The sequence below is a fragment of the Haliaeetus leucocephalus genome, unplaced genomic scaffold, assembly GCF_000737465.1.
Source record: "Haliaeetus leucocephalus isolate CR32 unplaced genomic scaffold, Haliaeetus_leucocephalus-4.0 Scaffold339, whole genome shotgun sequence".
Taxonomy (NCBI): domain Eukaryota; kingdom Metazoa; phylum Chordata; class Aves; order Accipitriformes; family Accipitridae; genus Haliaeetus; species Haliaeetus leucocephalus.
The window spans coordinates 23,425,366-23,451,765 of NW_010972775.1; the positions used below are offsets into that span (position 1 = coordinate 23,425,366).

Sequence of the window (26,400 nt, forward strand, 5' to 3'; positions counted from 1 at the left end):
GCGCCCGCCGCCATGACGGGAGGGCTGAGAGGGAGCGGCGGGCCCGAGGGCGATCCTGATCCCCATCCCGATCCCTGTCCCTCTCCCTATCCCTCTCCGTCACGGGCGGGCTGAGGAAGGGGAGCGGGGCCGCCCTCGTCCTTCATCCTCCACCGCCCCAGGCCCCGCAGGCGCGGCGCTCTTCCCCAGGGAAGGCCCCTTCCCCGCGGGCTCTGAGGTGTTATCGCGGAGCGACAGCTGCGGCGTGAGGGGAGACTCCCCTGGCCCGGGGCCCGGCGGGCAGATAGCCCCTCTGGTGAGCGCTGCCTCCAGAAGGGATGGGTCTGGCAGTAGCCGGTGAGAGAGATACAGGTTGGTTTCTTTCCTGTGGTAGAATGTGTCCACGCAAGGGGAATAAAGCAGGCAGCGTTCTGAATTACCTGTCCCCGGAACCGCTGTCCTGGCACATTGCCCTCTAAAGAAGAGGGAATAAGCTCCGTTACAGTAAGAGTTTTTACACTCTGCATAGGCTACTACCTGAAGTCACAGGTAAGGTTAAAGCAGTAACATTTCATACCTGCATAACTACTCTGTACAGGGAAGCTGCTGATTTTCACACACTCTTCATACCACTATTGAACAAAGAGCCTGGGGAGTCAGCCCCAAACCTGAAAACTGTCCTTCTTCCCCAGTAAAGACAAAGCTTGGGGCAGTCTGGGCTGATTCCTCACACCCTCTGCAGATGACAGGGCTTTAACACAATTTGGCTTAATACCACAAAAACCAGCATCAGCTTCGAGAAGCGAGCCTCAGGCAAGGTGAAGGTTGCCAGCTGACACTTCAGTGACTGCCTTCTCCTGTTCTTGTTTGCTTAGGCTTCATGTTCTGATACTGCAGACTGGCTCGTCTAGGACCGTAGAAGTAACATCGTCTCATTCAAAGACTGGGTTTCTAGGTATGGATTCTTGAAAATATGTAAGAAATGGACACAAAAATGGAATATGAAGGGATAGAAAAAGGGGAAAATAGTTTAAGATTTTTTTTAAAAAAGGAGAAAATCCTATTAAAGTATGTATTGGGGAATTCATCTGGGAATTACCTTCATACCTGGTCTGAATTTATCCCCTTATCTTTGCTGCCATGCCTCCTTTTTACCTTAGGGAAGAAAAAGCCAGAAGCACACTCTTTTCAAGATACTATACCCATTAAAAGTACTAATGTGTGATTCAAACAGAGCAAAAGGCAAAGACTAGGAAAACACCCCAGTTGTTGACCACTAAACTTCCTTAGCTGACTTTCCTTCAGCTGACTCAGATTCTTCTTTTCCTTTCTTGAAATGTTAGCAGTACTGATGAGTTAAACACTTGTTACTTTTCAGTCAGTCCAGAACTGCTTGATTCTATGAACGTGGCTATTTTAAAGTATTCTGGGATCTGTGTTATTTAATAATATTTAGCAGTAATAACATGAAGATCAGCATCATCCCACTAAGGTACCTTGACAGCATCCCTCTTACCTTGCTGAGGGACTCGCATGCGCTACCTCAGGAGCACCGCTGTGCCATCTTGGATGTCTTCTTCCTAGAAGCATTGTCATTCTGTCACAACACTGAAATAATTTCCAATTGATAGATATACTGGAGACTGGACAAGAAGCAAGAACCACAAATCCATAAGTTCTACCTAGCAAGGCCTGTGTCCACCTGAACACTGCTCTGCCTTCAGCTGTTTTTTCAGTTCAGAGGACTTTGGGAGTGGGATGTGGAAAAGTTCATCTGCCAATACTGTTCTCTGAACATCTTTCACATGGACTGGACTTGTCAGCAAATAATCTACCTCAAATTCTAATAATGTACGTTACTGTAACGGAAGAAGGCATAGCCTGATAAAGCTAGGCGAGAAGATAGAAGATCTGATTATCAATGTATTGTTGAGTAAAGAGGTGTTTCAGTGACAGGACAGTGCATTTCTCCAGGTGTACAGCAAAAGCGATGAATGAAGTTGGTCAAACTCCCAGGTGAGGACCCACTTCCCCTGCCGCTGCAGTAACCCACCCGGCAGCCTGGGGGAGGCTTTCAGGCTGGCTGCATTTGGTCACTTCTTATGGTCCTGCTGGAAATGCATTACACAAGTAATTTAATGGAATGATTATATTGCTGAGTGGGAGAGAGAAGAAAAGAAAAAATAGTTGAAGTCTGATGCCTCAATGTTGCAATAAAGTATCTCCAATTCCCTAAATAATAGGATAAGCGTATAGTAAAGGTAGGTTATGACTTAATCTAGCTTTCAGGTTTGTGATCAGCCAGGAAGAAACATGCGTGGCTGGCTGCGGTAGAGCTACGAGCAATAGTCTAGCAGCCAGAATGCACTTTCACAATTTATCCACGTGATGCTGTTTAGGGTGTGGTGTTTTAGCATAGAGCCCCGAGGGATCATGGCCTTGTGACCTCCAGAGGAATATAGGAGAGTCCTTTACCAAAAACTTCTAACACAGTAGCTGACCTTAACCAAATGGAGCAGAAGTGTAAAGATCATCACCTACTCTTGTAGGTGTCCACAAATACAAAACTCTGTCCTGGGACTGAAGACAGACTCGAGGGACGGAAAGGCTGTAGTCCCAGGATACAAACCCACCTGCAAGTCATCACTCTTCTCCATCCTCCTCCCCACCGATCCCAGGGAACGTTTTATTTTGAAACTCTCAGGCCCGTCTTGTCCCTTTAGATAGCTCTGCCCACAAGACCAAGGGAGAGAGTCCTTGGTGGCTCCAGAGCTCTAGTTTAGTCAGAGGTAAGCAGACCTGATGATGTTTGATGCTCCGCATTGTTTGGATGTTGCTGATGGAGCAGGTTAGAAGTGGAGGACACCTTTATCTTGGGATTAAACACCAAAGCCATGATGCGCCTAGGGGCTACAGACCAGGTGCCCCTGAGCCTCCTCCAGCCAAGCTTTTCAGTGGTATGTTTCCTTACACCTTGTCAAAGATATCAAATACATAAAAGCTGGAAACATTAACTTCACCCAGTTTACTTCACTGCTACCTCCCAACTCTGTGATTTCTGTGAGAATCTGAGCGATTAAGTGGAAAAGGAGGATATATTTTGTCTGAAGATAATAAATTCAGAAGAACATATGTCTTTCAAATAACAAGTGGAAGGATCTATGATACTATGATATGTGTTGGCTAGAAAAAAAAATATTACTTCCAAATTTATCATCCTTTTTTTGTTGTTACCCATTTACAAGGCAATATAAATAAGAATAGAGCATAGCTATAGATCAAATTATGTCCCAAGTTACATCCTCACCAAGTCTACACAGAGTTTCGTAAACTCAGTACACTGTGAGGATAATTATGAAACTGCCAAGAACTGTGCAATGATTGGGAACATGTTAATTATAAAAATATTATGTATTTAGACAGCACATTTAAAGTCACTTAAACATTTGGATTAAAACAGTTAAGTATTATTCCCATTGTATAAGATGAGGAATTAAGGCACAAAGGAATAAAACCCTGCTCAGCACAGCTCCTGAGTCAAAGCAACTAGTACCTTCTAGGAAACCAAACAGTTCTCATTTTGGAGAAGTCTTGAGGTTTCTGTTTAGGAGGAGAAACTAAGAAAAATGAGACAGATCAAGCCTTGTGGTCATTTTACAAAAGATATCCACTGGAATATGTATCACATATTGAAAATCAGACTCAAAGCAAGACCATCTTAAAAGAATCTGCTGTAACGATTTTACTACATAAACCACATCTATTCTTTTTCTTTTTCAGCCTCCAGTATCCGTAGCTTTTAAAACACACAAACATAACAACACTTTTCCTTCTGTTTTAAAGGCTGAAAACTGTCTGAGACTGAGAAATGTCTTGCTTTACAGAAAACAGAGTCTTCAGTGAAGGATGATAGCAGCTAAAAATCATAAAAACAGTAGCCAGAGCATAAATATTTAATATAAATCTTTATGGTTCTATATACTAGAAATGATTGCAGAAGAAACACAGATTTGTAGAACATGAGTTCTCTTCCAATAGTATTTTACAAGATTCAGCCTATCAGTACAATGACATTTTTGCAAGTATCAAAAAAATAAAGCAGAACAGTTACATTACACGGTCAAGACAACCAAAATAGTGATGTGCTTCACAAAATCTATACAAGTTAATCCTTAGCAGACCATCCTTGCTTGCCTCCAAACAAAAACGCTTGCTGCCAATGTTCTGGAGTTTTAAAATTTTTTTTAATTTTTTTTTTTTTTTTTTACAAAATTATGACTACTAGCTAAGAAAATGATGCACCTATGCTACTGCTCACCAGCCACTGATCAACTTGTTTAGGATTTAAGTATCAAGAACCTAAGATGCAAATCTGAAATGATGTGGGTTTGATGTAATCAAATCTTTGAGAGCAGTCCTTTAGCATCTTCAAGATACACAGTGGCAACGTTCTCCAGCTGAATGAGTTTCATGTGACTATTTTTTCCAGAAAAATTGTCTTCCCATGAACCTCCACTTAGCTTCCAATCGCCAGCAGCTTTAACTGATCTAAGCCCTGGAGCCCTCATTGCCACTTTTTCCTCTTCCTTTATTCTATCATGGTTAGTTTTCAGCTGGATCAGCTCCCGGTGCAGGCTTACCATGCGGCTGCATGAGCACCAGCGCTGGCAGAAGGAAGCAGGTAACAAGTGTGACCCAGGGAGGGAAGGAAAAGTAGGAGAGAAAGCCTCCCAGTCTTCATTCCATCAGCCCAGACTGCTGGGGAACTTTGCTGCAATCCCAGGTTTTCTTGTCAGTCTTCACATTCCGACTTTATACTATTCACAGAATGGATTTTAAAGTCCCTTTTAACTCCAATCCTCAAAACAATCATTTTGCCTGAAGATACTGATGGAACACCTGTGATGGATTACTTCTCCCAGAAAGAGGCATTTGTTTTCTAAAAACAAAGACATTTACCTCATTCTCAGGAGGTGAGGGCCATGAACAATTAGCTGTGCACTGCAGTCTGATGCTCACCTCATTGCCTGCGTGACTGAGATTGCTTTATTTCTTCTTGTATTGGTCTTTGATAACCAGTTTAAAGAAGTTTAATGGCATGAAACATGGAATTGGCATGACTGCAGATCAAAGGTACCATCTGTCGTCTTTGCCACACAGATCCATAGAAGCTCTTTCACGAGAAAAATACTGCTGCTTTAACTTAACGCTCTACTTGCAGTGGAAGATGTTATTTTAATATAAGTGATTAGTTTCTCTTTGCACCTGTTGGAACAAACTTGTCCAACTGAGCCAATATCATACCAGTAGGTATTGCCAGTTTTTAAAATTTTTTAAATTGACAATAGGTTGTGAATGTTTACTTTCTGGCCTTGACTTCTTGAATTCTATTAAATTCTAATTTAGCTATCTGTACTAGATTCATTTCAACTATGCAAACATTAATTTTACATTGACATTTTAGCTTTGCAAAGGTCTGCTCTCCAGGTCCTTCACATGGACCATACCAGGAGCACAACACAGCGAGGGGACAGAAGAAGGCACAGTTAACTTTTCTAATTCCCCACACTTAGGCGTACTCAGCGCTACTCCGGTCCTCACTCAGAAGCAAGAGAAATGACAGCAAGGGTCATGCGACTGGTTCAGTAGCCACAATTCCCTGCCATACAGGCATCTTATCACAGGCAGGGGCTCGCCTTAGTTTTCATATAAATTGTGAAGTTATGAATCTCATAATCTACTTTAATATACTAGCGATACGTGGTTGATTCAAAGACAAAGAGGAACAAAGGGTACAATTTGCAATGCGATGCTATAAGGAAGCCAGAACCAGGGTGAAAAAGAAAGGAATATGGGTATTAACTCAGCAGAGTCACAATATTTTTGTGTTTCTGCACAGCCTTCCTTACCGAACAAGCAAGCTCTACTGTTAAAGGCATTTCAGACTGCGGGCCCACATTACTGTTCTGCTGGTGGCAGGCGGGTTGATGAGATTTCCACCCACTCCACCTTCTCCTCATCCACTCCTTCCTGGTCCCTCTTCCCATCGGGGCTCAACGCTTTTTCAGCTGCACCAATCTAACCATCAGTACTGCCTTCGAACTCAGACATCGGAAAGAACTGCATTTGGGGAGGGGGGATGATGTGCTACGAAAAGGACACTTGCTTCTCACAGTGAGCGAGAGCAAACTGTTCCAACAGCTCTGCTGCCAGTGGCAGAGTGACCCCACACCGCACTCTATTCTCCTTCAGCACAGCACTCACTTAAATGCATTATCAAAAATACTCAGGTAAGTGCTTTGTTTAAAGAAGATATGTCTCCTTAGCATGCCTTTGGTTGATACCACTCTTGTTTTGGGAGATTTTTAATCAGGTCTTGAAACATTCAGGCTTTCCGATACATTTCAAAAATCATGAAGAAATGTTTTCCTACACAGATGGAAGGTGAAATGAATCAAAGGTGGAAAGGAAGCCAATAACACCAAGTTGAATGCTATTCTAGCTATATAGCAGCTTAAGGAAGAAAAAGAAAAAAAGATTGAACGTGTATTGCCAAAATAAGTATGAAAGACGTTATTTTGCTGTCAGAACCAAGAATGCTCAAACCTAGAACAGAATACGTATGGACATGTAAAATTAACACATGATTACCACAATCAAGCAAAAGACCACAAATGAAATCATTAAGAACTTTGGAAATAGGATGTTGTGTTTTCTAAAAATACATAAAATTGGAATAAATGATACAGCTACAAGATTAACAGCTTAAGTTGCGCAATTCTACATTCAAGACTCAAGTAATGCACATAGTTGAGACTCCCCCGGTTATCAGTGTCAATTTTGATGTGCCCAATTTGATCCAGGCTCATGTCAGAGAAACAGTTAAGTCTCACCCTTGAGACTAAAACCTGGTAGATTGTAACTTTGCTTCATGCAAAGACCATTTATGCCAGAAATATTTGACATTTTTAGGAACTTACATTTTGAAGAAGGTAGACTCATTCTGCAGAGAAAGTTCAGAATGATAAATACCAGACTTGCAGCACATTAAAATATTAATATTTAATATGTTTACTAAGCAGTCTCTGTTATTTTTGTTGTGCATCTATGTAGAACTAAATCCCTCAATTTACATTTTCATTTCCCTCACTGATCTGATCGTCACAACACAGATACAGCTGTAAAGTGCAATGTATGCTTTGGTTTCCTTAACTAAAGAAAGCACTTTTAGAATGGTTTTAGCCAAAGATAGGACCCACGTGTTTAAGGACATTATTTGAACAGATGATCGTCTCTTTTTACAGTCAGAGAAAAGCGATGAACTATTTAACAAAAATCGTTCTGTTCTGGTAGACTAGTGAATTTTAAAGCAGTTCTATTATGTCAATTACTTGGAGAAATTTGGAAGAATTCCACATTAAACAAGGATTCACTGTTAAACTAATTTAAAAATCTCAGATTTAGATTTACATTTTAACGAACAACTAAAAAATAGTTGGCAAACCATGTAGCAATTCAGATACAAGCTGACCATTTTCAAAATCTATAAATATTTCCAGAACCATCTTGCCGACATAAAAACAGGAAGGAACGGGGATGGTTACAGGGTTCACACGTCTGCGCAAAAGCATATATAAAGGTAATGTTATGTACATTTTATTTCAATAAAGACATAAGACAAACAGCGTAAAGATGCCCAGATGCCCTAAAGATAAATACATTTAAAAGATTCTCATTAAAATGAATCTGTAGTATTTCTTTCCTGCAAGCAAAATACCTTTCTTTAAATACAAAAAAAATCAGTATTCTGAATTGCAAATGTTTTCACTTTTTTGCAGAAAATCTGCCATGATGGTTTTCTTTTTTAATGAATAAGGATTTTCCACAAAACAGGCTTGCTCTACATGCTAATTTTTTTAAACAGTTCAGTGACACAATGTGCTAGCTACATACACAACAGATAATATAGTAAGAAAACACTCAACCTGATGAAAAGTTAAAATCTTCATTAATACACTGGAAAAAGTTGACATAACTCATGCCTTTTAAAATCAAAAATACAAAAATTAAATGTTTTCCTAAAAAGATTTTCCTTATTTTAAGGACTCATTTGAAAATGAAGCTGCATGTAATTTGTACAATAAAATTGTACAAGTAAACAGGTAATATACATAAAAAATTAATTGACATACTTCTCAATTATCAGTTGTCCACCTTTAATTTCCAATACTGTACTTTCTTAACAAGCATACAAAATATCAAACTTCTCTTTAGAAAAAGTGCCGTTCTGTGACATCTTTTACACAAAAACAGTCTGAGCCTGTGGCGTGTTAATGCAGTCGAGAGGCAAAGCATCCTAACTTTTACAAATTATACCTTCCATAAAAAGCCTCCTGAAAAGGAGATTACACACCATTATAAAAATATCAACCTCTTGTAGTAGCTGCATTAGAGAACCAAGGCTGAAAGACTATTTCCATATAGCATAGAAAACCACTATGATAGCAGACTGACTGCGTCGGTGGCGTGGGAGTGTACTGTACCACAGGATTATGCATAGTTACTGCCAGGTACCTTCGCTGTCACACAGAGTTTAAAACTGATTGTAATGCAGAGTGTCACAGGGGTACCATCAGCCCATGCAAAACATCTTAAAATACTGAGCCACTGTGCAGAATACTTCAATCTTGGAGGAAACAGAAGGCAGCAGTAATTGAATTGCATCAAACCTAAGAGGTGACCAAACTAGTTCTCCTTTCAAGATTTGCATGCACAGCATAGTCTGAGGTATTCCTTGTCCATCAGTTGTTTGTGCCACTGCAAGATATTGTCTGTCCAGAGTACATGCCATCACAATGGTTTAAAATATTCTGAATATTAGTAATTCTTATATTCTTCTTATCTAGCCAGTCTCTTGATTTTTGAAAAGATTTCAACTACAGTAGAATATTACAGAAAGAAAATATAAATGCAGGGTTTTTCTTTCTAAATGAAACTTACATGGACTAAAACTAGAGAATATTTTTAAACAAATATACAGTATGCAGGCAGACGAAGCAGGAAAACGGCCATCCAACTGTTTAATAAAAAACTAAGAAAATTTGGCTATTTCCAGAAAAACTATGAAGCGCCTCAACTAAAAGGAATGCATAATGAAATTCTAATCTAATACAGGTCAAAAATGTAAAAAGGTTATAAACCTTAACAGGAAAAATAAAACAACTTTTACTGGCCATTCCTGTTGAAATGAGAATCTTAAAAGTAACAGAAAAGTGGCTACAAACCCACTTAGAGCACCGAACAGAGAGAAAATAAGAGTCCATTTTCAATCTCTGTTATATCATAAAATCCTGTGTTTCTACAGGTCAAACTGCTGGTGGCAGAAACAGAATTCTTTATAAACTGCAGATGTCCTGTACATAAAAAAAATTCATTGGAGTTGCACTAGTTCTAAAGACTTTTCTGTTCTAGCCTACCTACTGTGTTGTACTGTATTGTACTGAATGTATTCAATCTCAGATATATAAAGTCTCTTTCTGTAACCCTTGATTATTGTTGGGCACCAAAGATAAGAAAAGCAAGACGGGGTACAAAAATGCAAAATTTCAACAGTAATGGCAATGTTTTGTTTTAGTCCAAAAGGGTCCTGCATTTTCTCCCCCTTCAGTAATTAGACAAAAGGCTTTAATCTGGGGGTAGCAAGTCATGCAAGCGAAATCTGTCTCTGATGTGAGGTCGGACATCTTCGTTCTGTAGGGGGGTGGAAAAAAAAGTGTGGGTTTTAGGAGAATGAACACATCTATAAATCAGATTTTAACAGGGTCAATTTTCTAATACCAGTATTTTAATATAAGAAATATAAGCCACAAATAGATGTCATTATAAGAGACTTACAGAAATAACTACATAACATTCACAACAATTTAGGAGTACTTTATTTGCATTTTAAGAAAAAAGGCACACATTACAGCCAACAATAGGCATTATTTAATCTAAATGCCTACAGATTCTCAATTGCATTATGGTTGATGTTACAATTCTCCATTTCTTGATCAAAAGCATAGTTAGAAATAATGATAGTCTGCCTTTTGCTATGTAAATAAGTCCTTGTGCATACGTTGAAATACTGCCCAGAGTATCCTTTTCAAAAAGAGACATACATGACTTTCAGCAGTCTAAATCTCAGTGACTCAAAACATCTTAAAATATGTGAAAATATTTAAAAGAGCTAACTAACATTTGGGGGAAGGTGCGGGGGGGGGGCAAATAAAGGAAACACTTACCAGCTCTACAAGTTTCTCCAGAAATGGAATCAATTTTAGGAGTTCGTTGTCATTTTTATCCATGAACCAGCTTTCTATAGGAATTCCATTTGAAAGCTAAAGTTAAAAAAAAAAAAAAAAAATTAAAAAACCCAAACCATCAACACATGATTTATACTTAATTAATCTACAAATATGACTTGTAAAATAGCGTTTTGGGGAAAAAAATGTTTCCGAGCTAGGGTTTATTCATATGTATTTTCCCGCTTTAGTTTGTATCAAAATTCACTTCCAAAATATCTCCTTGCTTTGCATACATCACTACAAAAATTTCCACATCAAAGCTGAAATAGAACTAGCTCTAAAAGTTCTGCTGAACTGAAAAGCGTTGGTATTTTGAGAAAATTTTATGTTAAAACACACATGGATACTAACTGTGTACTGGCAAATGAGACTAAGTCAAACAGGTTTTTGGTTTTTTGCTTCTTTAATGTAGGTGAGACCACAGAGATCACACTCTGCACTTCTTATCTATATAATAGGACTAACTGGAATAGTAACATACCATACTTCTGGGAAAATCTAAATCATAGGGTATATAACTTTGTAACATTTAAGCATAAGCAATTTTCACAGCTGTGTGTCATTTCAACCAGTGATTTGTTCTTAATCATTTCACTAGCATTAAAAACTAAATCCACAATAGAGTCCAAGCAACAGACTTAGCAGACTGGTAGTTTCCTTAGAAAAGCTGAATGAGAAGTAAAGCCGACTGGTTATATACTCTGTTCATATAAGAAGTCACTTAGTTTGCACTTGATCAGCTCTTCACAAAAATCAAAGAAAAGTAAGCAAACCTGAGTAATTTGTTACAGTTTGGCACAAAACTCAAATAAGGAGTTAAATCAAAATGTAGTGTTTCACTGGCTTCCTTCAGAAAGTTGTCTGCTGTATCTGAGAAGTTTGCTGACAGCAGCGTCCTTACCTGATAAGCGAAGGCTTGCGGTGAATTGTCAATTATGATCGTTTTTGAAAGATCTCTACCAAGAATGTTTAAATCCTTTATGTAATTTCCTTGTACACAAACACAATGCTCACGGAAAAGTCGATGCCTGTGATTAAAGTAAAATACTAATTAATGAGACAAATTACAACACCTACATTGCATGTGGAAAAAGAAAAGTTAACTTTGCCAAATGGTACCCAGTTTTTTTCTCTTCTGATCTACTTAGCTCATTTTAAAGATTTGTTCCCTTTTTCCATTCTCTTTTGAGCTTTTTGCTGGTAAAATTACTAGTTAAGGTGATATTATATTAATGTAGTTCTGCAGGTGGTTGTTTGTATTTAAACAGAAAAGCTAAACTCAGATGTAACAAATATTTGTCAACAGGGTTTTGCTTTCTAACCTTTTTTGCAGATGGATCGACAAAGGGACCCAAAATACTCAAATGATTGCGCAAGGCCCCAAGATCAGAGATTAGTTCTGCACGGGAGCCAATTTATCGGGTTTTATTATTTTGTTCCAACTGTTACAGTACACAGCCTCCCTATGCCACTGCATGCTAGAACACAAACTATCAGAAGAAATGTTTTCTTTTTTATGTTACCTCTGTTCGCAATTAACCTATTTCAGTTATTAGAGCTTGAAAAAAAGCCTTGAGGCCAAAACATTCCATCAACTTCTTCCTTTCCAGTTAGTCTACTCCCTTTTAATTTATTACAGAAGAAATGGTTGGATAGACTAAAAGGACTCAGATTAAAAAAATACCAGGAATAAAACTCACATTTCATGAAATATCAACATAATTGTCATTTAAAAATAAATTGTAAACTAGACAGATTTTGAGTTTTACACAGTCATGTTACAATGCAGTTTCTTTAAGGCTGCTTATATTTTTAAATGAAGTTTTTAGAAGCTGTACATAGTGTGCTTAATTTCATAAAGGGGTTGACTTCCTAATGTTGCTATGGAGGAAAATAAGCTCATGCCTCAGCAGCAAATGAATTTATATATAGATTCTGAGTCACACGTGTGGAGTGCCTGACAAGTCTACCTTTAGGCTAATGCCAAAACTAATCATGACTTGATGTCAGCTTTTCAGTGGCACATGAATCACAACTAAATTCATGCATCACATGAATCTTCCTGCAAATTCTTAGAATACTGTTTGGCTGTACATTTTATTATCTTTTTCCTGTTCCTAACACAGTTAAAACTGCAGTCCTGAATCATACATATTAGGTTCTTGAAGAAAGATTTTTAACGCTACGATGCGCACTTAGACTGTAAGTGCAAATATCTTACTTGTTCATGCGTCCCATTTGGCTGTGTGATTCAGCTAGGCTCAGATATTCCAATGACTGAAAGTATTTGAAGGTCTAGTTTTGTTTGTCCGTTCAAAACCCAGTGGCAAGTAAGTTTACCAAAACCAAACTAGGATTCTGTTGTGCGTAAAACAAGCAATAAGATGACCATCCCCAGATGAAACTTAGTGAACAGTTTATCTTTACTCTCTTAAGGAAATGAGTTATGATGTGCCTAAACTACCAAGTGAAAACAACGGATGCAACCACTGTCTCAGTCCAAATGGTAATTTTATTATGCATGTCAAGAAAATCAAGTTTTCACTGAAGACTATTACAATAAAATGATGCAAGGATGTGATTTGCCTGTGATGTCCCAGGTACAGAATTTATACAGTTCTGACTATAATCAGGTACAGTTGTTTACTTCCCTTACTTGGGACACCCAATGTAGGGTGAATCCCTGAGAAGATCCCTCTTTGATTTCAACTTTCCCCACATAACAGTCCACCTTCCAGATAAGAATAACGGAAAGAATCTCATCAGGCAGAATTTCTTTACACCTTGAGGAACTGTTCTTGAGAAATGCCAAGCACTTCCAAACAAAGCTCAGTATTAAGAAAAGAAATGAAAAACCAAAACAACTCTACTACAAAACCCACAAACAAATTATTTTGTGATTGAATAAGAAATAAAAACATGCTGATTGTAAAGATAACTATAATAATTTATAAAAAATAAATCAAGTCTGAATAGTTTAAAAGTAATCTAATACTCAGTTCATTTTCTTTATCCGTAATGTGTATTCCAAAGCAGCTCAAACACATTTTTGATACATAAGAGGTCGTTTTCCGTCAGCAAGCCTAACATGCTACAGGGAATGCATGGGTACGGTTTTCGGCCAGAGTGCAATGTAAAGCTGCCTGGGTTTATCTTCTCACCAAAGCAATATCTCAATCACTTAATTTCATTTTTCTCTCACTCTTAGTCCAGACAAAACAACAAAGAATCAGTTTAGTGAGACACACTGCAATAACAAACATGTCATAGTCACTTTCTTCATCACATTTGTTAGGAAATAGTACTTAGCTTGCTTACAACAGATATGTTCACTATTTTTTATTTTTACCTGACCAGTTGCTTTTTAGGGTCTAGTATGTTCAATAACTTGTCTGCATACACCTTCTTAGAAGCAGTAAAAAGAATGATCTGTGGATTAAAGGAGAAAAAAATATTTTAGATATAAGTATGTGAATATAATTTTTAAATGAAATTCAAAGATAATGTCTAATTGTTTTTACCTCATAAATCTGAGACATACGTTCCAGGAATTCTCGGAAGAATGGCCTTAACCGGACATAAACCTGAAGCAGAGATGGACTTTATTAAAGATCCAAAATACTTCAGCTATCACCCACACTACTAAGTATCAGTTTGTAAAGATTAGGTCAAAATGAGCATTATGAATAAAGTAAACAGCAAATATTAACATCCTACAGAATAATAACTCAATTAAAACAATATTAAATTAGCTTGCAGCCTAAGCAGCTATAAGTGAAAGCGTAAGATGATAAAATTAGGCTTAGCAAATTTACTGGAAAATTTGATGGAATCAGAACTAATTTTAATTAAAAGTTGGACAATCTCTAAAAGAAAAAATGAAACTAGTTGCTTTGACTAAAGATTTTGAATTGAATTAGCTTTCACCAGCTGGGCAACATCAGTTCAATTACTACATAATGTGTGCCAGCACATAAATTAATCTTCTTAATAACCTTCTTCCACTAAGAATTACACATTGAATATGGGGGCGTCAGAAGTGATCGGGGGGTGGGGGGTGGGGGGAAGGCTTCAGCTGTTTTCAAATTTCCATAAATTCAAATTCCACTGGCAGAGAACTGCACACATACATAAATTATTCCCTGTAAAAAACCGTAGACTCGTGAGAAGAGATACCTAGTTAGGAGACTTCTGCATCTCTCTCTGATTTAACTCAAAACAGAAGACTTGGGCTCACATGGAAACATCTGTGTAAATCTGTAGCTTCAGGGCCATGGCCCAACATCACGGCAGATGTGAGGGCACATATCAAGCACTATTCTATTCCTGTGGCATAACGTTCAAATTTACATTTGAATGATCACCTGGTGTGGTGTTTGGCACGGATCTGGACTTGACCTAAACCAGCAGCGATGACACATGCCAAGGGGTGGAAATGACAACGTTATGCTCTGCTTACCTTTCTTTTTGGTTCAGAGATTGCCCACGTATAGGATTACAGAGTTTTGAGGAAAGAGTTACTAAAATATCCAGAAAGAGAAGGGAGCGTACCAAATTTCTTTTAATTTCAACCAAGGTAATTTCAGCTTTATCAACTTTTTAACAGCCCGTCAGGAATAGGCTTAAATTTACCTTTGAATCACAGTAAATATCCACAAAGGCTTTGTATTACTTACGCTGAACTGTATCAAATTTATATGTGGACACAACCAAGTGACCAGAGGGGAAAAAAAGGGGAATAGTTTAAGTGAATACAAAATTTCATGTTGTTAGCACATGCTACAATTATCTTCGTCCTTTAAAGGAAGCACATATTTCTAAACCAATGTGAATTTCATTACTTAGCTTAAAATTCGGTAAGGCTTTTATTTGTTTCTTTCTTAAAGTGTCTAAAGTTCTGACTTAAGTTTGCAGAGTGACCAATTTTCATTCTTTTTCTTCCACTAGAAGCAATCAAATCAGACAATCTGATCATGTCTGGTAATAGGATCTCTCTACTTCTGGCATGTGAAGATACATTTGTTGACTATGCAGACAATGTCTACTTCCCTTTGCATTCTGGCAAACCCACATTTGGAGGCAAGCAAGTAAGTATTCCTCAAATCCGCTATCAAGAATGGTTTGGAGAGACTGCACCCAGTGCTTGACATGTTTCTGGGCTGTATTTAACCAAGATAATTACCAAAAAGCCAACTTTCTAAATACAGAGTTGACAAGCGTGTCTTCACACAATGTTTTCTGATGGCACTAAAATATTTGTGAAAATGACACCTCATCTTGCCATAAAAAGGTAGTGAAGTTTTGCTCAAAGACTAGATGGCATGTTTACCTTATCACAAGAACATATGTGATGAATTAATACAGAGTCTCCAGGTGACCAGACGTTAACTAACATTCAAGTTGTCTGCGATTGTAGATTCAGGGCAAATTGTTCACACTGAATGTTTGCTCTCTATCTAGCAAGCACATAACGCAGCCAGCAACCTCCGTAGTTGTAACCCAGAGTTTAAGGGAAGGTAAGTTTTAATTTGCAAATGGCAAAAGGATTATTCTGTTCATGTCATTTTTCCTGAGTAAATATTTACTTTATTGTGACCTAAATCTTTCTCTTCAAACCTAAAAAAGTAAGTCACAGAAAGGATATCGAATGTTTTCACTGCACACAAGATAACAGTTGCTAATAATGGTAGGTAAAGAGCATGATACTTGGTTCTAAGTTTTCTTCAAGAGCTTGATTTCAAATTAACAAGCCTATTCTCTGTTATGGAAGAAACAGAGATGTCATTTAAGAAACAGTCTCTTCAACATCTCTTCTACAAACTCTCCTGGCAACCAAAGCAGTAAGCTAAGGTATCTGTCAATATTTCAACTGCCACTAATATAAATAAAAACATTTTCTATGTAATTTATTGTTCCTTTTAAATCTGGATTGAATTATGTTGGTCACAATGGCCAGTTAAAAGAATTTTAAAAATCATTCAACTGGATCAGAGAACAGTTATGGCTGCTTGGGCTCCTCACATGTGCACACTCTTTCTGGTTTATTTTTTAGTTTGTTTAGCCTGTGGATAATTGCAGCATCTTTGTAATGTGTTCTATTTTAGATTACTGCCACATAGTTTTAGGTGTGTGTCTATCTTAATATAATATCTATCTTAATATTAATCTTTCTCTAGGAATATAACATGTGAATGCAAACAAGAAATCCAGGGAAAATAATTTCTTTGTAGAATATGTATTTCTAATTACAGCTTACACACACACATATATAATTCAACAATGACATCGATGGCAGATTCACTGCTCTGTCTTTACTGGTTTGTGACACTCTGGCACAACATAAGGCAACCACATCATTACACTGAGCTACGACGAGCTGACACACTCCGGGTAACCAAAGTAGAAGAATTAAGTAACCAAAGTAGAACAAAACATATCCATCACTCCAATAATTAGATCTAACATGAAAGATAATTTTTGAAAATATAGATAGGAGTCTAATAATAATTTTCACCATTTTTAATGACTTAAAAGTTTGTCAACAGAGATACATGATATCATCTACTTCGAAGTGACTTATACTCATAAATTAATAACATATATGAAAAGCCCTCTCAAAGATTTTTGGTGGGGTTTTTTTGTTTGTTGTTCCCCCCTCAAATGATCATCATATCCCATTATTTCAATGGCAATAAAACCTAAATGTGCGAAATCAAAATTGTCATTCAATGTCCTCCTTGTTTCCAATACACAGGACTAATTCTTTGAAGGTGGAATTGGAAGGAAACATTCCTTTCATGCATTAAAAAACCCCAACAAAAAACATGTATTCTACTTGGTGTCAAAATCTCTGAAATCACACTAATGAATTTTAGTATACCTGTAACATCTCTCTATACCTGATGATTCTACCACCATTTTACAAGGTGAAAACCAGAGACAAGTTAGTTAACTTGCCCATGTGAAGCTGCACGTACCCACTGCACTTCCAAGATGAGCACTCTGCAGCATGGCAAGACCCCCTGCCCGGCCCAGCTGTGTCCACATACCCCAGGTGACCTTGGGGCATGCCAGACACCAGTACCAGGCTAACCTCAGTGCTCCTACTCTTACCTGAAATAGCCTTGACACAGTCTGCTGCAAGGACAGATGGCACATGCAGACAGACTGAGTTCAGACCGCACAAGAGACACCGCAATGCACCGAGCTGGGTCTTGCCCCAGGCCTGACAGCGGGCTGGACTTGCCAGGTAAACAAGCCCGAATCATTTCCAACTGGACCGTGTCTTAAGTGACTCAAGACAAAGACCATCTCATAACCAGACAGAACTGCCTGAAGTGTAGCTGGCCACGGCTCTTCAAGGGGCAAAAGTGCAATTCTAGGGATTCTACTGAACCAAAATTAAGTCTTCCCAACCTAAGACCAGATTACTTTGTGGATGCTGCCCAAGATTCACTAAAGTTTCCTGGCTTTCAGATCCAAAGCTTGATGGGTTTTCTGTTATTTCTGAGAGACAGACAGAGTGGAGTTCATTAGAAGGGAGAGCCAGAATTCACATGCATTGTTTGCCTCATTCCACTGCAGTAACAAAATAAAGCATCTAAGTCGTTGGCGACAGTAAGATGGAATACATGTAACACTATATTCAATAACCTGCAAGTGACCTATGGAGTTCCAGAACATCTTTCAAGGATCACAAAGATCAAAGGGAATTATTCTGTGATAGATCAGTACAGATGCATTTCAACTGAAGAACTGAGTGAAAACATCTGCCTTTTGACTATGGCCTACTAATGCACGGAAGGTACCCTTTGAGTGGAACAGAGGGTGAGATGATCTCATGTCTGCGACTTGAAGCCGGCAACAGAACAAAACCTCTTTACCAAGAAAAGAAAAAGATAAATTTCTTTGTAAGATAAGCTGCTTATCTTATTATGTAAAGTAATACAAAGAGGACAAAGTCTAAAGTCTACGGTTGAAGAGCTGAAAATTTATTTTTGCTTTCCAGTCAGATGTAAGATAGCACTTAACAGATATGGTACTTAAGAAAACTTCAGCTTTGCAAAGACTGTATTTTTACTAAGTCCAAAACTTAAACACTGGCATAACTTATAGATTTTCTTTTCAATCAAGAAAACACAAACAAATTTATTGTCTCAAAAGCTTGACGTAAGTAAGCCCAACTGTAACCATTTCACAGATTTTTCTTTTTTTTTTTTTTAAACAGAAATCAGTGAGTGTAAGTGACTTATGATTTAAAAAAACCTATGTCAGTCCTGGAATCACACGGTAATTTTTAAGTTTGCAGAACACTACTCTGTGCTCAGACATTAAATAGTTCTTCTCTTCTGCATAACTCCAGATAAGTTGTGAGAAATAAATTATGAGCAAACAAGCCCATATTTTTAGAAACCTTTCTTTAAAAACAGACCGCACTTACAATCACTGAAACAAGCAACAACAGAGCTGAGTTCCTGGATGTGAAACTTGTGCTTGACTCACATGCCAATGGAGCTTAGCTTTATTTTATAACAGACCTTCTAGAACCCACCTCAGTCTGATTCTTACTGTTGTAGTATCCTACAATGGCCAGTTCTGGAGCATCTTTTCAAGAAAGCGCCTGGTTTATCATCACACTATTACTGCAAAAGCATTGGCTTGATGCCTTCACATGGGTAAGAAAATTGAAATGCTATGAACCAGGCTCACATTTCCAGTATTAGTCAGACTTAATGTGAGAAAGATAAGATATTCAGTAGGAAAATGAGCACTGAGCTAGCTTCTACTCCTTCTTAAAAAATAAATAGATAATTACCTAATATTTCTGGAAAACCTACATGAAAGTGGTATATATTTTGATACTAATGGAAAACACCTTCAGAAATGTCTCTTCCATGTCTAGTATTGTTGTCAGTGGTTATATTATGCAATACTTTATATATAGTAACTTGCTGACTTCTACTTTGCTCGTACAGCCTAGTGTCTGTTTCTCTGTTACCAGCTGAAATGACTTTCAAAATTAAATATGGAGATACAAAATTAATACAGGACTATACCAGAGGTGATGGTCAAATTGATAAGCAAAAGAAATACATTTTAAAAGCTGATAAATAGCTAATCACTGACCAAAAACACTAAGAAGAGAATGAAATACCAACAGAATTCTTTTCAACTTTTATCACAGATTATTTGTCTTTTTGCATATTATACCCTAGTTAAAGATGAACTTAATTGTATCCTTAAAATATGCCTTGGTTATTATCTGTTACCTAGCAAGAGGTGAATGTTTTGTCAGTGTCTAGTGTGATGTAAAACCAGCAAAACAGAACATAGCGATCATGAGAGTGTGCTCAAAGACAGTGGCTGACTTTCTCAAGCCTGCAAGAAGCTACTGTTCCTTGGCAAACCCAGGCCAGACTCTAGAGAGAGCTAAGAGAAAACTTATCCAGGACCCACATAGTAACTGTACTGTATCAAGGGCTATACAGGCTTGTGTACAATGCTGTTAAATAAAGCTTTAGAAATATTGTAAGTCACTCTTTCTGTTGACTTCAATTTCCTAAAGTCAAAATCACAGTTAGATCTCAGCATAAACATACAATTGCTAGAAGGACCACAGTTATAGACAGAAAGTACTGAAATCATACTGAGATCTCTTAAGAGAAGGAAGGAAAAAAATGAAGCTTTAGTCTTCCCGATTCTGTTAGCAGTGTCAAGAACCTCCAAAGAACTAATTCTCAGGCTCCTTCCAAGTTCAGCCTGGAGGAAACTGTGCTTGGCTGTCACCAAATAAGAGATAAGATAAACCCACGTTTAAAAATTATTTCAGCTTTTCAGATTCCAAGGGGTTTTATATGCAGCAGCAAAAAAAAACATTTTTAAAATCAGGAAAAATACCTGGACAAGTGTCCTTTTAAGGTGCCTGATGAATGGCTCATTCTCCAAAGATACTACAGTGGGGTCCAATACCGTGCGAACTACATGGTGGGGAAGCTGTTGCTACTCCCAGGTACATCACACAAAAGGACCTGAGAACAACAGCCTGGGTCAGTGCAGCATCTTTGGTAGTTGCTGGAAGAGAGTTCCTCCTTCCCATGCTTGTTCCTCTACGGTATGTCAATGTAAAACACACACAACTAACACCACCTCTTAAAGCAGAACAAAAACCTAAATCTAGCAGTCTCCACAAGACAATCAAAAATGACTCTAAGTACCAGACTCTCTCTGGGAGCAAAGAGGTAGAACTGGCACTGGCAAAGTGTACAGCAAGACTAACAGCCGCGACAAAAGCTAGTTAATGTGAGGCTCTGAAGATGTCTTCTATATAGCAAGAAACGAGCAACCAATGTGGATTGGTTTTCCCTGCCAAGGGAAGAAAGTTAACGGTCCGTGAGAAGCTGTTCCTGGGAAATGATACTGGCTGAACTGTCAGTGTTCCTGCCTCCACCTGCTGGCAAGGAGAAACGCTGCTGCTGAAGATCGCTGCTACAAAGATCATTCACACGCTCTTAACAACGAATGTTCACAACTGGAATCCATGACCGACACTACCACGTTGTGGGGGCAATAAACAGTGCTCCACAATATTTCTAATACAGCATAACCCACCTCACAAAAGCTGACACCTGCAGTTTATAACCCAGACAGTTGTTAAATGTCAGTTACTTCTCTCTCTTTAAACAAGATGATAACAAATACACACAGCAGGAATTCTTATGTTAAACAAAATAAGAAAGTATATATTTTTCTGTGCATGCTAATTACCTGGTAAATGACATCTTGAAAAAGAACTGGAAAAGTGAGTGCAGCATCTTCTAATTCATTTAGACTACAGTGCACTAATGTTTCATCCTATCAAAAAAATAAAAGATGGTATAAAAGAAAGAAAAGATTGTGAAAAGAATGTTGGAAATTGAAGTAGTTTTCTGGATTTTTAATGCTCATTTTAGGATAGGTTTATTTAGTCTGGAAAATTTATTTTTGTGCAAGTGCTGTCAAGATTGAAGAAGAATTCTTAGAATGAATTACACATTTCATTATTCTTGCAGGTTTTGAAAAATTTCACTTAGAATTATGTGCTGGGGCATAACTATAAGAAGATATTTTCATTTTGCAGACTATCCTGTCATTCAGTTCAAACCTGCATCTGTCGGTTTGAATAATCTATCCATTCATACAACCACTAGAGGACAGGCCAACTGATACTGTTCATGATAAAATAATGTTCCTGACATCACTATCAGGGTCTGAAACAACTTTCAAAACAGAGAGACTAAAAGAAATTATTATAAAGACAGATATGTTTTCTATGAATATTTTTAAAAGTGGATTTGTGCCCTCTAAGAATAAGAATGTTCTAAGAATTACAAGATTAATTCTTGATCAATCTTGATGCAAGACATATGAAGCCGAATTTTCCTATTTACTACATGTCATTTTTTTCCACATTGGATTTAAGAAAGCTTTATGGGGACAGACAACTCTTTGTTTGAGACAGTCAAAATGTTACTGCTTTTTTTTTTTGAACAGGATGTTAAGTATTCAACAAATACAGCAAGCGTTCTATTCTTGCCACTATTAATTTTTTTTTTTAATGCAGACTAACTAAAAATACTAAAAATTGTGTAACATTCAACAAGGCCTTTTTGTTTAAAGCAAACATGACTAATTTCAGCAACAAACAAAATAAATGAAATGCTACATACCCCCTGCTTTTGGTATGTGTTTATAAAGATATTTACCAAGTCTAGAACTAATGAAAATTCTGGTGTGCTTCTTGTTTTCAGTGGAAGAGCTGGCTTCCTGTTAAGTTGTTCTTCTGTTAGTGGTGGAACATGTTTGATGAAATAATATCTGAAAAGAATACAGATTTTGCTGTAGAAATGTATATACATTATTTAACTGGTAATGTTGTAGCCCAACTTAATATTTCAAATATTTAAGGCTGCACAAGAAATAAGTATTTTAAATTGAAAAAAACCCACATCAATATACACTTATCAGTTTAATATTTTCAGTACAAATGTTAGCACTTACGGATCAAAGACTTCCCAGTCTTCTTCATAGGTGGCTTCTGCATGAGCTGATGAGTAGCCACTGTCTGGAGATACTGGTGCTAAAATTCAACGAAAATGACCAAAACAAAAAAATAAAACAAAAAACCACAAGAGCTAGTCTTATTAGTGCAGTTTTGAAAAGTGAAAATTTGCACTTGATACATGAGTGCCTCAAACAACAGTGGAAAAACTCTCCCTTCAGCCCCACCCTCTCAGTCCCCATATTTCCTCTGAAATAGCCTGCAGACCGTCTCAGGAAGAAGCTACCTGAGAGCTTGATGTCACGTCATGCTACAGAACTTCATGACCTGGCCAAACTGGAAGCACCCGAATGACACAGCAAGGCATCCATACAACCTCTGATGACATGAACTACCTGGATGTACATTCCAGCCTAAGAAGCTAGCAGAACTCTTCCAGTCTGCAGCTCGTTCTCACCTCATGTCTGAGGGGCCCTTCTGAAAGAAGGCAACAGACCAAATCAGAAGGTCTTGACTGGACCTGTGGATCACACATCAGCCCCGCTACTTAGAGGTTAAACTTACTTCCTTGAAAGGAGTCCTCGTAAACCTCAGTACTACTTAACTACCAGTGTTTCAAGGGCCTAGGGAGGATTTAGAGAACTGTTAAGAATTTGATGCCATCCACAAAGAGGAGAAGCTGAATTTTATGGATACGATTTTTGTCAAAAAAGATGTATGATGAGACTTTTGAAGAAAACATGGAAAATTAATGTAGGATCTATATGTTCCTCATTCACCTCACTATGTTGTTCTAAGATATCAAAATGTTGCAAATTTCTCTTTTGTGATCAGCAAGTCTAGGATGTGCATTTTTAATGGGGTTGGGGAGGGTGGTTCAATAATCATAAAAATGCCTTTATTCTGGAATCTTTGTTTTCATTTAAAGAAATGTTATGAGGTCAACTGAGTTACACCAGGAATAGATGAGACTTGCCAAAACTGTGTCTTTGGTGCATAAACCAGATTTGTCTATGAAACAAAAAAATCAATATTAATGCTGTTTGCATGCCCTAAGCAAATGTGAAATATTAATTTATACAAAATGCAGGTGCTAGAATTTCCCTAAGAGTACAAATTGCATACAGCTTCAACACCTGAGTCCAAGACAAGCACACATTTCTTACCTGTAAGTGGTGGCAGGTCACGGTCATTTGTTTCCTCCACTTCTTCTAAACCATTGTTGACAGTAGATCTGACCTGCACTGCTTGGCTAGTATAGGCTGCTCCATTGGTGGATGTTGCAGTACTTGTAGTAATCTCATCTACCTGTTCCATATCAAGCTGTTTGACTATTTCTTCAGCTTCAACAGCTTGTCCTGGAGAATCTGATCCTGATGTTCCTGAATTAAGATTTCAGTACACTCACAGTCATTATCTTTAAGCTGAGTTTCCTATCAGAATACTGACAGTCACTACTTAGCCACACAAAAAAACCCAGTTTCAGAATAACTGAAGATGGCTGCATTAGATTCACGTTACAAAAATGAGAACCAATATGAAGACCATGACAAATGCCTTTTTGTTTGGGACAAGGAACTTAATACCAATTTTTAAAACTGTTTTAAAAATAAAAGATACACCGCTAGATACTTACACCTATGAAAGAAATGTTCTAATGCATATAAACTTACTGCTTTTTTTATTAATGATCAACCTTTCTAAGAATTAAGGAGGCCTTTTACCTGGTAGTAGTAACTCTTGGTCTGTAAATCAGAATAAAAAGCGTACTGCCATTCAGAACAGCTTTTTCTTAAAAAGTATCTATCATCCTTAGCTTTAACACTATTGGCCTTTTAAATAATACTCACCATTTTTATTTGCTGGTGAAAAAAAATTGAAAACAGGAGAAAATATGGTTCCCAGTAATGTAGTTCGTGGGGGACTGCCAGTGGCAGGATTATCTTCTAATTTTCCATTTTGCTTTACATGTTGGTTTGTCATTTCGTAACTTCCGGCTTCTGTAAAAGAAAAGTTATGAAGTATAATACCATGCTTCTGTTTTTCAGTTACATCTTCTCTTTTATTGTTATTATTTTCACCATGGGAAAGACCCCTCGTGCTCATGTCTTCACAAGATCAAGTCCATAATTTATTATTCTCCACATATACACACACACACACACATATATATAAATATAATTATAAAGTAAAATAATTTTTACTTGTTATCACAGGTAACAAAGGACATAGAATTAAATAAATCTTCACATTACAAAACATAACACACAACAATTAAGGTTTTCTATAAATGTGCATGTACAGTAAAGTACATCCTAGAACTAAAAATTGCCATCTCATGGCTGAGATCCAAGACACAGTTCTGAGACTGAAATGAAAGAGAAGTTATTTACTTCACAGTAACAAGTCTTTGAGATGTCTGTCCATATGGAAGTAAGCAAATGTATTTTGTGCACATGAGCTGAGAACCTTTTTGTCAGCTGAGCCTGATGGAGCTGCACAAGTACTTCACACTTCCTATCGTTTCTATATAAAACGTAGGGTGTGCCAGCTGCAACTCAGTGCCTTCACTAATATGGAATATTTTAACTAAGAACTTCATACCACCGTAACAGTAACACGGGCTCAGTGTGCTCTACATGCATATCTCAGAACACTTGATTTAAGTCAATAGCTGCTCCTTCATCTTTGAGCATTGTCTGCATGTATCACACTAAGTGGGTGCATATCCATTATCTCTCCATAAGGCAAAAAACCCTTAATTAACAGTAGCAAATACTGGAAAAAGGGGTTTCTCCTAAAGCCATGTTACATAGACATCTGACAACAATCAAACAGGTAATTCTCTCATTGTAACCTTTCCATCACTGAAGTGACTCATTTGGAGCTCTATCCTCTACTTAGCTACAGATTTTGCAAACCTTGTTGGACTATGAAATCTTTGAGCCCCTGCCTTGCTGACAAACTTGGCAGAAACCAGATAATGGATTCCAAAGTTATTGGGGGAATGGAGAATGAAGGCATAACTGACAGGCAGCACAATCATACAAGTCTTGTTTCCTTAGAAAAGAAGTCTAAAAAATGTTTTTTTAGACTCAGATTTGGAACCAGAGCTGATACTTTAAATGTCATTGACCATTTTATCATGTCATTATTAGAGATATTCAAAAAGAAACAATTTTCACAGAGACATGGTCAAAAACTGGAACAGGGTTGTGGAATCTCCACCATTAGAGATATTCAGAACTTGACTAGACAAGGCTCTGAGCAGCCTGATCTAACTCCAAAGCCAGATCTCACTTCAAGGAGGATCAACATTGCTGTGAGGGAAGCAAGGGGACTGGCCCAGATGACCTTTAGAGGTCCCTTCCGATCTAAATTTTCCTATGATTCTATGACAGAAACATGTCTATGTGTTTGACAAGTGCTTTCAATATCTAAGGACACTTGGTTACTTCCACGAAGGTCATGAGTTGTGAAGTCATATTTCATTTTTTTGTGAGAAAATGGGAGAAGAGCTAAATCAAATAATTACAATTGGCTTTCTAGAATAATAATTTTTTAAAGAAGTTAAATTAGTTCCAAAATAGCTGGTCATGATCACATATCCAAATTGTTCTTACAAAGACACAATGGATGCATCTGAGAAGTAATGTTGGAACTGTTGCTTACAGTCTTAGAAATCTTATTTTGCTACTATTAGCTCAGCCTTGCTCTCGTGGAAGTCAATCACAAAACCCTTAACAACCTCCACCACTGAAGAAACGTCCTATATTAGTTAACAGCTGTAAGACTACTGAATCACCATTCAGCTGCAACAATATACGATTAGAATATTTACAAACCTCCATTCATTTGACTTTTCCGTCGTACTCGAGAGATCTGTTTATTAGGCTTTTCTCCTGTTTGAGGTGTGGATGTAATCAAGCTGTTATCTATATCCCGTTCAATTCTACTTCTTTTTGCAGGGTTTTCTCTTTCTTCCTTAAAACAGAAAAGGAGGAAAAAAGAAACATACTGAATAGTGCCTCTTTTCTC

The 26,400-nt window shown here is 37.6% G+C and overlaps 1 protein-coding gene across 3 annotated transcripts in view; it reads right to left on the reverse strand.

The window, feature by feature from the left end:
• Positions 1 to 7,621: 7,621 nt before the first annotated feature.
• The window catches only part of CTDSPL2 (CTD (carboxy-terminal domain, RNA polymerase II, polypeptide A) small phosphatase like 2), a 46,962-nt gene continuing 28,183 nt past the window's right edge, over positions 7,622 to 26,400 (reverse strand). For all 3 annotated transcript variants that reach the window (XM_010572154.1, XM_010572155.1, XM_010572153.1), the window contains 11 exons: positions 26,208 to 26,346; positions 24,213 to 24,362; positions 23,529 to 23,744; positions 22,362 to 22,440; positions 22,067 to 22,178; positions 21,090 to 21,176; positions 13,847 to 13,909; positions 13,675 to 13,754; positions 11,227 to 11,353; positions 10,263 to 10,358; positions 7,622 to 9,729 (listed from right to left, as the gene is read on the reverse strand). In XM_010572154.1, coding sequence (XP_010570456.1) covers positions 9,664 to 9,729; positions 10,263 to 10,358; positions 11,227 to 11,353; positions 13,675 to 13,754; positions 13,847 to 13,909; positions 21,090 to 21,176; positions 22,067 to 22,178; positions 22,362 to 22,440; positions 23,529 to 23,744; positions 24,213 to 24,362; positions 26,208 to 26,346 — 1,215 coding nt within the window. In that variant the 3' untranslated portion in view covers positions 7,622 to 9,663. The remainder of the gene's footprint in view (positions 9,730 to 10,262; positions 10,359 to 11,226; positions 11,354 to 13,674; positions 13,755 to 13,846; positions 13,910 to 21,089; positions 21,177 to 22,066; positions 22,179 to 22,361; positions 22,441 to 23,528; positions 23,745 to 24,212; positions 24,363 to 26,207; positions 26,347 to 26,400) is intronic.